Here is a 12,776-nt window from a genome sequence, read left to right on the forward strand (position 1 = left end):
GCCGCACACTCCGACAAACTATTTACAAAAGCAGTAGCCGAGTTATTTCTTCACTTAAATGCAAATAAATATTCATTTATTAGAATTGCACTGCAAATTTACTGCACTGAAGGAGATCTGAGCCTTGAAAGTGAGCTTCACAGAAGACAAGATTGTAATTTACTCCAAAGCAACAAATACAGGATAATGTAGTCACCATAAAGGTACAGTTTAGACATGTATGCCACTTCGACTAGAACCCAATCAATCAATAGAAACATGTAGCAGAGAGAAAAGAAAACATTTAGAACACAAGGTGGAGACCGGTGAGCAGCAGGCAAGACAGACAGAGCAGTTTAATCAGTCGCTGATTGTTATAGCCACGCGTTGGCAGAATATACAGAGTGTGCTAACATATAACAGCAAGTATCAAGAAACGGGTGCTATTAATCCAGTTAAGTTGCAACTGATAAGAGATCTGAACTAAATGTGAGGAATAGATGAATTGCATCTATAAGTTTAAGGCCATTTCATGTTATCTACAAGACATTGTTCTCTTCATGTTTACAATGTAATCTTGAGATTTGGCTGCTAAATACAATTAATTTGCTGCAGCTCTTCAGCCAGAATAGAATCCCACTGAACCGCATTGATGAGAATATTACATACCCACATCTGATGCGGAATATTTGGTGATCTTTAATGAACTTTGACTTTTAGGAAACCATCATCTTCATGCTGCAAAATAAATAGATAAAAAGAATCATCTGTCTTCCAGCCTCTTGAAGGAGCTCAGTGGCATCCTTTCGTCTTCTTCACCCTGCATAGCCAGCAGACCCGGGTTTCAACAAGACAAACTAAAGTCACATATACGGAATCTTCTTTACGACTGAAACTGTTTGTTTCAGTTGTATTTGTGCACTTTTGAAACAAGAGGTGCAGTAAAAGTACAACCAGGCAACAAATACGTGAGCAGACAAAGAAAAGAGTGGAAGGAAACGACGCTGTGCAAAAGCTGGCTCCCTGTGAGCCGTTCTTCCGGTCTCCTCCACCTGTACGGACACGTACGGATGCTGGCCGACAGACCGGTCAGGCCCCGCATGCGTTTTCTCTTCGTTCCCCATCTCTCTCGCCATCATCCTCCTCCTCCTCCTCCTCATCGCGGACGCCAGCACTTGTCTCAATTCCCAGCGAGATTCTGATTTATGGGAATGCTTTGGGAAAGAAAGCGATGGACGGTTAAAATAAAAGAGGAAAAATAAAGAATGCACTTTGTAGATTTCATTAGTTATGTTGACAACAAGAGAAAATCTAACCCGATGATGGAGATCCAGGATTACAACCAGGTGGGCGGAGCTAACAGTTCTGCACAAATAGCAATAAAATCAAAACCAACATCAGCAGCAGAACACGGAAAAAAACAGGGGGAATGAAAGGTCGGGGATAATTACTGAGCAAGTTTTTAATACTAGACCTAAGCAAATGATGCCAGACTCACCGATGACGACTGACGATCCAGTGGTCGCTCCAGTTTGATACGGATGTCTGCCCCCTTCCCTCGCTCAGGTTTACCTGGCCCTGAAGGATGAGTCAGCAGTTTACAACACCAGACAAACTGTCTGGGTCCAGCACATTTGGACTTTGAAATGATTAATCCATAAATGGGGGAAAAAAAATAATGCTAAAGATGAAATGAGCCTCTAAAGGTGGATTATAATCATGTGATGTAACACAAAGGCTTTTAGAGGTCAAGCGTGTGTCAGTTCGATGGAGCCGCTCCTCCAAACCCCTCTCTGCTGTCACCTGGGGAGTTACCACAGCTGTTGGTGCTGGTGCTGCTGGTGCTGTCCTCCAGACAGTAGGTTAAGGAATCTCGCTTGTGCGGCGTCCCGGCGGATGACAGACTCTCCTGGAGAGAGGAGCCCAACATTTATTCTGGAGGTAGACCTGAAGACGATCAGGTAGCTCATTTCACAGCACCCACCACGCCCGTGTCATAGTCCTCTGTGGCCTCCGCCTCGTGCTCCTCCACCACACTGGCCATGCTGCTGGCATTAGAGGAGGAGCGGGAGAGGTCTTGACCTTCAGGGATGGATGGAGCCCTGCCACAGAGACAAGAACTACATCCTGTTAACCGCTCTCCAGCCCATCCTGGCTGCATCTCATGTACAGGACTCAGTCCTTCAGCGTGCTGCCGCCGCTGAGGACTGCAAAGCGGTTCCCAAACAATGGCGTGATCAGTGTATTTAATGTTGCACACACCTCTTCTTGGTGGCTGTGAGCATCTCAGGAGAGCTCTGAGTGGACGAGTTGTCCGACTTGGGATCTTGAGAGACGTGACCGCTGTCGGGGGTCTTCTGAGTACTCGAGGAGTGCTCCTTACCGCTGCATGAGCCGCAGGAAGAGAATAATCATCAGGGAAAGCTAATGAGATGCTAAATTGCATGCACAAACAAGTAAAGAGTAGAAAATGACTTGCTATAAGATGAAGTAGTCGAAGTCTAATGAGTAAAAGTTCTCACTTCTTCTCCTGGACTTCTTGAATGTTCTCGATCCCGATGGCGCTGCTTCTCCTGGAACTGATCGGACCAGACTTTTTCCTTGTGGGGCTTTTCCCTGGGATGATCAAGGACTGCCAGGGAGAGAGGAGACCCAGTTTCAGGCTCAAAATACTTTCAATATCTGAAATATATTTGAATATTGAGTTGATCTCAACAGCTTATCAATATTTATCCATTATACACTGGGAAATGTTTTTCAAATGTATGTTACCCTGAGTCATGAGACTGAACAGCTTCCTCTGAGTCATTACAGTAGTGAAGAAAGGTTAAATATGCTTTAATATCGAGCCCTGGTGTCAGCCGTTCAGCCGGAGCAGAGAGCACCGAGGCAGGAGATGAGGGATGGATTTAAAGGCTCCGGGGTCGACTGCTAACTCGCTCAGCAACTGCTTTGTTCACTAAATGGCCTTTTTATAGCTCTCGAAATAAGCCTTTCTTTCACTTGGGTTTAATAGAGAAGACATTTCTCCTTTTTTTTAAATCAATTTCACTGTAAGGTCGTAATAAAATCATTAATATTCTGTATTTTACAATTAGAGAACAAGGTACACTGAAATTAAAATACCGGCTTCCCAAAGGAGTAGAGAAGGTGAAGTCGTTGGGACCGGATGATATTAGTCACGGTGTTCCTATGTGGGCCCCCTCAATGGAGCTCCAAAACCTTTTCCTCAATATCTTGGTTGATTATTGGCTGATGTTTTATGGAATTTGACACAGTTATGTAGGGTTGGGATCTCTATGTTACCACCGAATTTAATCCGGATCGGATCTGAATTGCAGATATAATTGAGATTTATCTTAAAATGGGGGTACACTTGTGTTTTTGCCTGCTGTGTATTTAATATTAGAGATAGAGATTTCTAACAAGCGTTGTCTTAGTATCGGAGCAGGTCAACGGATTTGTTCTATCTTTAATACCCAAGGAAACAGATCTCTCTCTTATTCCCTCCACAAAGGAGGTTCTGTTTCTGCTGCCTTCACCAAGACGCTGTGGAATTAATAGTGGACAAAACTGATTTGTTGTGTCTTCAAAGGCTACGGATATAGAATCCAGAAGAAACGGCCATTACTGAAAGTGGTGCTTTTAGTGAATAAATTCTAAACTAATAATGATATCAGCATGAAGCCAATTACGAAAGGTTTGTTTTAATGGTTAATGAATCAAAACATATAGATAAAATAAATGCAGGGGCCATTATTTTTGGTCGAAATCACAATATAGGGGGACTGAGGTGCTTGGCGGAGGTCTGCGCTCTCCGAGTGCTTTTCTAGTTTTCTTTGTCAGATCATTTTGTGATAATTAATACAAGAACTATCAGCAGGTCAACCTTTAAAACCTCAAAAAATGACTTAATGTAAAAGAAAATGGGAGAATATTTGCATTCTTTAGAGTGAAGTCGTTGTCTTTATAGCTATCTGTAACACGTGATGCACATTGTGAACACACAGAGACATACTGGATGTAAGACTGGTGGCCATGCAGATAAAAATGGGAGCAAAGAGAACAACGTGAGCAGTTAGAGAATAATTAGAATTAGACATGAACCTCTTCTACTGTTCCTATCCCTATGGCACTGCCTCGACGTCCATATTTACTGGGACTTTTGCCTGGGATAAGCAATGACTGAGCCACAGGGGAAGAGGAGATACAGAGAGGAGACAGAGGACAACAGAAAGAGAGGAGGGTAAAGGGGTGGGGGAGAGAAAACATGAGATACATACAAATATTAATGAGGTACCATGCAAAAAGTCATGTCGTTCAAACTAAAGGCAAAGAGAGACACTTTTGCTCCATTGTTGTAAGACAGGCAGCTGAATGGGAGAGAGGTGATGTGAGCCAAACGCCTGCGAGACAGAGGATGAAGAAGAGATCAAAACAGCAGCGAAGGACAAACGGCGTGTTAAACAGCGGGGCGGGGCGGGGCGGGGCGGGGCGGGGCGGGGCGGGGCGGGGCGGGCGAGCTTGAGTTGCACTCGGTTAAGAATCATTTGAGCTGGAAACACAGTTTCAGAAGATGTGTGTTCGAAAGAAGAGAGAAGAGAAAATACATTTTATATTTCTTTTTATAGAAAAAGTTTCAATTGAAAAAAAGCATCAAACAAACAGCATTATGCAGTCACTGCCAGTGAAGACCTTGCAGCTAATAATAGACGTTTATCTTTATTCTGAAGGATGAAAAGCTCCTCTGTGACATTTTCACACTGAACCAAGTCTGTAAAATGCTAACCAGAGATACAAGGTTTTCACTTGGTGACAGATTCACCCTCAATCTTAATATGAATATGCTGTTACCACCAACAATGAAATAAATAAAAAAGTCCACACCTCCCAGCTGGCATGCATGCAAAGAGGACTCCACATATGGTAATTAGAATTTAAGTGGGAGCTTATTTACTTAGCGATGCGGATGCACCAGGATTTAACAGCAGTAGGTAAAAGAAGCAGCAGCGAAATTCACCTGGAGGGTGACGTGAAAAGTTCAAGTCCCAGGCTTGACTACTCAACCTGACAGTCGTCCGTCGTTGTGGGAAGTTAGTGCAGCAGGCAAGTGAAGGGAGCTCTACGAGACTGCTGAAGGAGGCAGGAGGAGCGAGGCCCGGCCCACTCCAGACCAGGAGGAGTGGGGGGGGCTGTACTTACTATCCCTGGGAATTTGGGGCTGTCTGCAGGCTCGTGGTTAAAGCTGCTGCTGAAGCTACTGGAGACTGCTTGCAGTTTCTTGTTAGTAACACCCAGCGAATCCATAGACTGGCTCCTGTTACGGATCACCCGCTACGGAGAGAGACGAGGAGGAGGAGGAGGAGGAGGAGGAGGAGATGCATTCAGATGGCGCCGTGACCTCGCAGCACGGTCGGGCGAAGGCCCAGAGGAGTCTCTGGGCTGGAAACTGACCGCCACATGTGGAGAGCACTGGCCCGATTCTAATCCTGACAGACAGGGAAGCGACAGAGTGCACCGCTAAGCTTCACCACCCAGAGGGGAAGGGAGGGGGGGGTTTAGATGAGTCATTATGTGTGGATAGCGGGGTAAGAGAAGCTAGGTTAAGTAGAAGGGGCTTAGTGGCTCACAGATGTCCGTTCACCCTGAAAGTAAAGGCAGCCAGAAGAAAGTCCACAGCACCTCTTTGAAGGCATGAGCGAAGAGGTGAAGGCATGGAAGACGCCCTGGTCATATGAAATAAGTTGGATGGAATCGTGTGAGCAAGCGGCCAAACATTGAGGCAGCAGAGCAGCAAATCCAAAATAATATAAAAAAAGACACACAGGAGGCAACGGCAGGGAAAGTTGGGAAGCCAAGAGAAGTGAGATCCAGCAGGAGAGTCTCTCTTCATTCTGACGGATGAAACCTTAAAGCCCACAGTGTGCACGGAGCCGGAAAGAAGACACCCTTTATGCAGCGCATGCACAGAATAATCACGGAGTGAAGTTCTACTGATGCTCGGTGTTTACAGTCGACACCGACAAGTGGAGACAATATGAAAAGCACCTATTTGCTTTCTTCCTGAGGGATATCGCCCCCACAAACGTGTGTCTATCTACGTGCAGCTTACAGCCAGCTGCGAGTGATCCCGACTCCGTATGCAAACCCCGACCAGCCGAGGCTTCTCGGGCAGAGAGCGCACGTCAGCAGTTTTGAATCAGCTTTCATCTGCTTCTCCGGTCCTCACATAAATCTACTGGCTGCATCGTCTCACATAGATACAGGAGTTAAAAATGGCATGTTTTTAATTAACAGTGTGGCTATCTGGAGTAAAAACTGCAAAGGCAACTGTTACGGTTAATTTTTACATTACGCCAAATATAATCTCTCATCAAACTCATTTCTCGTGAGCTGCAGAAACTCAAGACTGCCAGTTCCCAGCGACGGCCACCGCTGCCGCCTCCCCAGTTACCTTGAAGGACTCAAAGAATCCCCCTCCTCCTCCACTTCCGTTTTCCAACTTGTCATCCTCTCCTCCAACGCCCATCATGGCCTGGCTGTTCACATCGAGCTCCTCGTACAGGGTCTCCATCAAGGCCGACCGCGTTCGCTCCTCACGCACCATAAAGGAGGAGGAGATTATATTTTTCGTGTTTCTCTGGCTGGAGGTGAAAACTGACAGAAATGTATTTGAAATCATTTTCCCCGACAACTCACCTCTAATTTGGCAAATTTTTCCGCTTTGCAGCAGGCGTATTCTGCATTGATGAGTTTCGTAAATAGGAATTCATGGAATTCAGGGCCCTGGAAAGAGAAGGGGAGGCATCATGTCGGGAATTAATTAAGGAGCAGTGATTCACAATGGCGTCTTTCCCTTACCTTTTTAAAGACGGCAGGGTTTGGGAGGGTCGGGCCAAAGAAAGGTACGTCGTCCCGGGCTGTCACTGACACCTAAGGATTCAAATTAAATGAAGCTTAATCAATAGTTTAACACCGGAAGCAAAGTGAGTCCATAGTGAAGGAAAGCATTTACCCTGTAGAGAACATGAGCAGAGCAGGGATTGACTGGTTGGACCACGATGTAGGCGTGGAGAAAGTTAGAGGCGATCATGTCGGGAACAAAGGGAGTGTTTTCCTCTTGGAACACAATGGCCACTATGTCATTCCCTATGTGCCGCTTTCTCTGCAGCTGCAACACATAGAGCCACACAGCACATAAAAGTGAAATATTATCAGTCTCTGGGTGCAGGGGGGCGTGACCCTCCAGGTGACACCTGTCTGGTCTGGACCTGTCTCGAACAAAAATCCAGAGTACACCCAGAAAAAGACCGATCTCGAGTACTACAACACGAAGATAAATAATATTGTATCTTGAAAGCATGTTCGTTTACACACCACCACCAAGAGGGGGCGCTGTTTTTCCCCTGACGGTAGCTTGTCCATTCCGACCGGCTCACAGGAGCCTCGCACCCAAATCTCGCCTCATCTGTGTTTGAACAGGCCACAATGGCGAATTGTGTGAATTAATCAGCGTCTGCTTGAACCAGCGAGAGAGCAGGTCATGAGCGGGACGCAGAGCGCTGGCGACTCAGCTGTTCATTATTTTTCGTGAAGAACACAAAAGCGGGCATTTATATTTATTCAGCTCACGACAAGATGTACTCCTGTTGTCTGGCTTCACAATAGCGGGATGCACATGCGAGATATGGCATTACAATTCCCACAGGAAACCTGTCTGACTGCCTGTCGTGAATCATAAAAGGTGTGTTAGTTCAATATTGCATTACAGCACCTGCTGGGTGTCCCCCTCTGTGTAAGGCAGCTTTGTGGACACGTGGAACATGACCTCTTTGTTGCGGTAGTTGCAGTAGACAGATTCTGTGCCGGTCTGCCCGTGAGTCACGTCCAACCCCCCTCGGAAACTGGAAGCACAAAGAAAACCGTGTCTGATTAGATATTCTCTGCTCGTGCTGCGAAAACGCGAACGTCAATCATACGGCCGGCCTGATTCAGCGTAAATAGCAGTTGGCATCAAAGGTAGGAAACGCGCAGTGGAGTATATGTCATGCCTTCAAACCGCACTCTGAGCCTTACCCTTTAAAGTTGTGCAGCTCGATTTTCTCTCCTAGAAACTCCAGGAACTCCACGAAGGCAGGACTCTCTTTACTGTTGCCAAACAGCTCTTCTTCTGTGGTCTGCGGCCAGTGGAAAAACATGAGGATCAAAGCTCGGAAGACTGAAAGGGTTCCGGCAGCGACAGGTTAAAAGTGCTGCAGAGGATTTGCTGTTCACGTCCAGCGATAGTGAAATTTATGACGCAAAGAGGAGACGGGATTTTATTCATTTGCATCTGGAGTCTTTAACATAAGAGATGAGCTTTTTGCATTCATGACTGCTCATTATCTATTGATCACGGAGCATCTGAGGAGAAGCTCATTGACATTTTCCTGTTTTGCATGCCTCCTCCTGCCGGACGTCCTTAATGAAGAAGGTCCCGCAGGACAGAGCCCAAACGGCGTTTAAACTGCAGGCTCTAAAGGGATCGGGATCTCTTATACGCTGAGGTCTGTATCGGTACAAGAGTCCTCAGCTTATCAATAACTCCTCCGGCGCCTATAGAGCAAGCGGGAGGTTGAAGACAGTCGCAGGCTGGAGTGAAAGCCAGAAATAAGACGGAGCATAATCAGGAATTAGAATGTACGATACGCCGTCGGCGCTCTCGTCGAATCTGCAGCTCACCTGTCCCAACTTTTGATAAATGACCCCAAACTTGAAATTGTTGCTGATCACATGTTCATCAAAGGTGACAATCAATCTAGAAGCCTGTGAAAATATGACAAGAAATATGAAAGGACAAATTAACATGCTTGTAAAAGTTCTGTTTCCTGTGTTTCCACCAAAACGACTGATTGTAGACAAACTTTGAGAGATTGCATCTCCAGGCTTGTCGTGTATTCAGGTGAGTCTAAGGGAATAATAAAGCGTTTGCTTTACCTTTGGGTAAAGAACAGGGAAGAAGCGATCCACATTGATGTCTTCACAGACAAGCTGGGATGAAAAATGACAAAGGACATTTTCAGGATGTGGCTTCCAGGCTCGGTCGCGACAGATCGGACTCTGCGGGATAACGAAGGCAGCGTTTCTCACCTTGGCCATTTGGATCACGTTGGGGAACTCTGTTAAACAGGAGATGGGGATCACATCATGGTGCGATTTCAGCTTGTTCCTGGGAAGATGGGAATGAGATGATCCGTTGCAGTCTTTCCTCAAACCTCCCTACCCTCTCCTCCCTCTCCTCCCTCCCTCTCTCTCTCTCTCTCTCTCTCTCTCTCTCTCTCCCACCTACTCGCTGGCCTAATAGTCCATCTGTTGCTCCGCTTTGGGAACGGCAGCGCTGTTGACACGCTCTCCAGCTTTATAACTCGTATGATAACACTTGGGAGGATTTGTTTGTCCAGTCGACGTCGGGCCTTTTAGGAGGTGGATTATTTAGCATTTATTTACCGCTAATCATTGAAAGGCGTAACTCTTCCTTTAAAATTACATTTTGATTGTATCAGCGGCTAAGGAGTATTTGTCTCTGGAAATTAAATGGCATTTATCCATAATGAGCAATACCTGAGCATTAGACGGAGATGTTCCTGGTCGCCGATCACATCATACTTGACAGAGAACACCAGATGTCCGAGGACGCTGTCCATCGAATAGTAATTAAAGTGTTCCTGAGGGAACAGAGCAAGGATGCAGACATTAGTATCAGTCACGGACACACGCGCATATCATTAGCCGCATCTTCCAAATGGATCCTCTCCAGCACAACAAGGCAAAACAAATCTGTTCACATTCCGAGCATGTGACATCCGATGCATCGTCATTAGCAACCGCCTCTGAGGTGCCAAACAGGGGAGGCTGGTAGCTGTAAGTGGTTTGACTGGGATCTGCTTATTGCTTCTTCATTTCATTATTATAATGAACAAGGAGAGAAATGCATCGTGAAACGTGGCTTGAGAGTAAGGATCATTTGAGGAGGAAGAAAAAAATAAAACTGGCTTCGGTGCTGAATTAGCAAGATGTTCTTGTTGTTATATTTATCTGAGAAAACCTGAAGAAAGGGAATGCTGGCCAAACTGTGATCAACAGTATCCCATCAACGTGTATATGAAAGGCTAGGGGGGAGCAAAACGTCCCTGAAAATGGAGACACCCCCACACATGCATGGGAAATCATATTCATTATGGTTCAAGGGATTTCTCTTCATGTCGCTCTAAAATGGCTGACCTTGCCCAGGAAGTGCTTCCGATAGATAATCGCTGTCGTGTTGCATTCCAGCCTGGTCCGGCTGTTTGGAGACAGCGTCTGAAGCTGCTCGCCGTCGACCACGTCGCTCAGCTCGTGGTTGGTCCCTTCGATCCAGTAACCCCCAAACTGAGGTAAGAGGATGAGAGGAAAGGGGCTTCGTCTGCCCAAGACCTGTCGAAAGGAATCCAAGAAGCTGTGAAAGTCATTTCAGGACGAGAATAAAACTGAACTCATTAAGCAAACACGTCAAGCTGAAGTGCTACTGCGGCACATCTTCATCATCCCACCTCGTGGACGCTTGGGTATGGGATGTAGTCCTCCTCAGTCTGCAGAAATAAAGAGAAAAGCTTGGTCTCCTCATCAAAGAATAAAAATAAACACAATGTTCAGCTCTACAATCCCAGGAGACATTGTTCCAAATTGCATGACTGCTACGAAAAGAATATCGCTTTGGAGACGGAAGAGTCAGTGCATCGCTTGATCAAAGTATCGCCGCTAGAGCAACGGTTAAAATAATAAAGTAATACGACATTAAATCAGCCTTCGGTCCTCTTAAATGCTTCGTCACTAAGAATTTGCAGAGCAAAGCGTCAGAGGATGCGTGATTCTGAATCCAAACTACGTCTGTTGCCATAAAACTGATAGCATGAACCAGGAGCATAAAATTATGTGTAAACAATGAGCTTGTCTGGCAAAAGGGAGATATGGTGGAGTCGCATCATGTGAATAATAAACCCGGGTCCCCGCAAAGACGGTTGTACCTTGAGTGGGGGAGGAAAAGCGCACCTCTGCTCGTCCATCCTGTTGCCCTACGAGAGGAGAGATCGAAATAAGGAGACCGAAGAGAGAAGAGTCTCGTTTTCAGTTAGATGTACGAAAACAAAATCTGCAGAAGGCGGTGCAATAATTATGTTCTTGTCCTGACGACGAGAAAACAGACAGGAAGAAGTGCATCAACCTCATTACATAATAACACAGAGTCAGAGTCGGGCGGGGGGGCAAAGAGGCAGAGAGAAAGAAGTTAGAATCACGGCAGAGAGCAGAAACTGAAAAGTGATTAATAGATGCTGAAGAGCAGGCGGTCTGGAGAACAAAAAGTGTAATAACAGCCCGGGATTGAGAAACTGCTGCGCTAACTGACACCGAAATACTGGGCATGAGGTATGTTTGCCTGTGTGTGTGTGTGTGTGTGTGTGTGAAGGTGCACAAACAGGGACAAGCCATTGAAAGAGATGCTGTGATACTAAATCAGGGCTCGGTGATGGAGCTGAACATCAAGGAATCCTCCCCCCCGCCACCTCACTTTTAACAACGTGTGATCCCAAAGATGAAAGCCGACGCGTTTTGGTGACTGAGCTCGTAAAGAACCTCAGCCCAGATGTGTCGGATTGCACGACGAAAACAAACATCCGTCTAAAGGCTTTACAGACCGGGAGACGGGTTTTCGGAGGTGAGACAATGAGCTTATAGTGCTGTCAGCCAGTGTTACAAACAGAGTGTTAACAGAGACGCTGAGGCACGTATAACGCTCCGGCGTCCCTCCTCCGCAGCCACCAGGCTCAGTGTCATGTTCGGGGACAGAAAGGCTTTGCGGCTGGGGGGGGGGGGCCACAGCGCTGCAGCATTTAGGAAGAGGTTGCTGACTGGTTAGTCGCTCGGTGAGAAGAAAACACAAAGATCAATGCATCGTCTTACCTGCATCCTTTCAATCATTTCAAATAAATCTGTGGGCTGCAGAGAGGAGAGCGAGATGAGACGGTTTGAGTTGGTTTGTCGGGAGCCGAGGTTCATTTGTTTAATCCTTGTCACAGTTCATCCCCGCCCAGCACTCACGTTTGGAACGCTGTCACACTTTTGGCTGCGCTTACATTCTTATTGTTATGTAATCGCTGGCGTTTGTCTGTCTGTCTGTCTGTCTGTCTGTCCGTTAGCAAGATAACTCAGAAGATTCTGGACGGATCGAGATGACATTTTCAGGAAATGTTACCAGGAACAGGTGGTTAGATTTTGGTGGCGATCCAGAAAATATCCTTGATTCTGAATAACTTTGATCTCACCATCGAATTTCTTCCGGATCTGACCCAGAATGGAGTCAGTGAAGAATCTATAATTTTAAAATTGAAAGCCTCATTTATATGTTCAAAACTGATTAACTCAAAAGAGACCAAGAACAACTTAGAACTTTTTGATGATGATCCAGATCACCATTGTGGATGGTGTAAACCCGATTAGGAGGGGGACGAGCTGCTCGGCGGAGGTCTGCGCTCTCTAGTTTCTGGTGCGTCTGTTCAGGACAGATACTAATGGCTGTGTCCTCGCATTGTGCCTTCGGGAACACTTTAATTACTACTCAGTGGACAGTGTCCTTGTTCTCTGTGACAAAAGAAAGGGAAACAGTATGGCTGGTGGCGAGAAACCGCTCCATTGTTTTCCTTTAAATGACTCTTTTTTTGTTTGTTCTGACCTCATGGAAGAGGTAACCTTTCCATTCGCCACAAATTGGGCTTGTATATTTA

General features: G+C 46.1%; 1 protein-coding gene across 1 annotated transcript; it reads right to left on the minus strand.

The window, feature by feature from the left end:
* Nucleotides 1–742: 742 nt before the first annotated feature.
* Nucleotides 743–11,988, minus strand: rap1gapa (RAP1 GTPase activating protein a). Its single transcript, XM_068753804.1, has 22 exons — nucleotides 11,956–11,988; nucleotides 11,022–11,069; nucleotides 10,548–10,586; nucleotides 10,240–10,431; nucleotides 9,580–9,683; nucleotides 9,109–9,187; nucleotides 8,956–9,009; nucleotides 8,701–8,784; nucleotides 8,056–8,156; nucleotides 7,754–7,883; nucleotides 6,995–7,150; nucleotides 6,841–6,912; nucleotides 6,679–6,765; nucleotides 6,434–6,574; nucleotides 5,182–5,313; nucleotides 4,087–4,164; nucleotides 2,502–2,611; nucleotides 2,242–2,364; nucleotides 1,964–2,099; nucleotides 1,783–1,888; nucleotides 1,478–1,557; nucleotides 743–799 (listed from the first exon to the last, which is right to left on the minus strand). The coding sequence occupies exons 1-22, from the start codon at nucleotides 11,971–11,973 to the stop codon at nucleotides 743–745; spliced, it is 2,127 nt and encodes a 708-aa protein (XP_068609905.1). The 5' UTR covers nucleotides 11,974–11,988.
* Between the last annotated feature and the right edge of the window lie 788 nt (nucleotides 11,989–12,776).

The sequence above is a fragment of the Brachionichthys hirsutus genome, chromosome 2, assembly GCF_040956055.1.
Source record: "Brachionichthys hirsutus isolate HB-005 chromosome 2, CSIRO-AGI_Bhir_v1, whole genome shotgun sequence".
Taxonomy (NCBI): domain Eukaryota; kingdom Metazoa; phylum Chordata; class Actinopteri; order Lophiiformes; family Brachionichthyidae; genus Brachionichthys; species Brachionichthys hirsutus.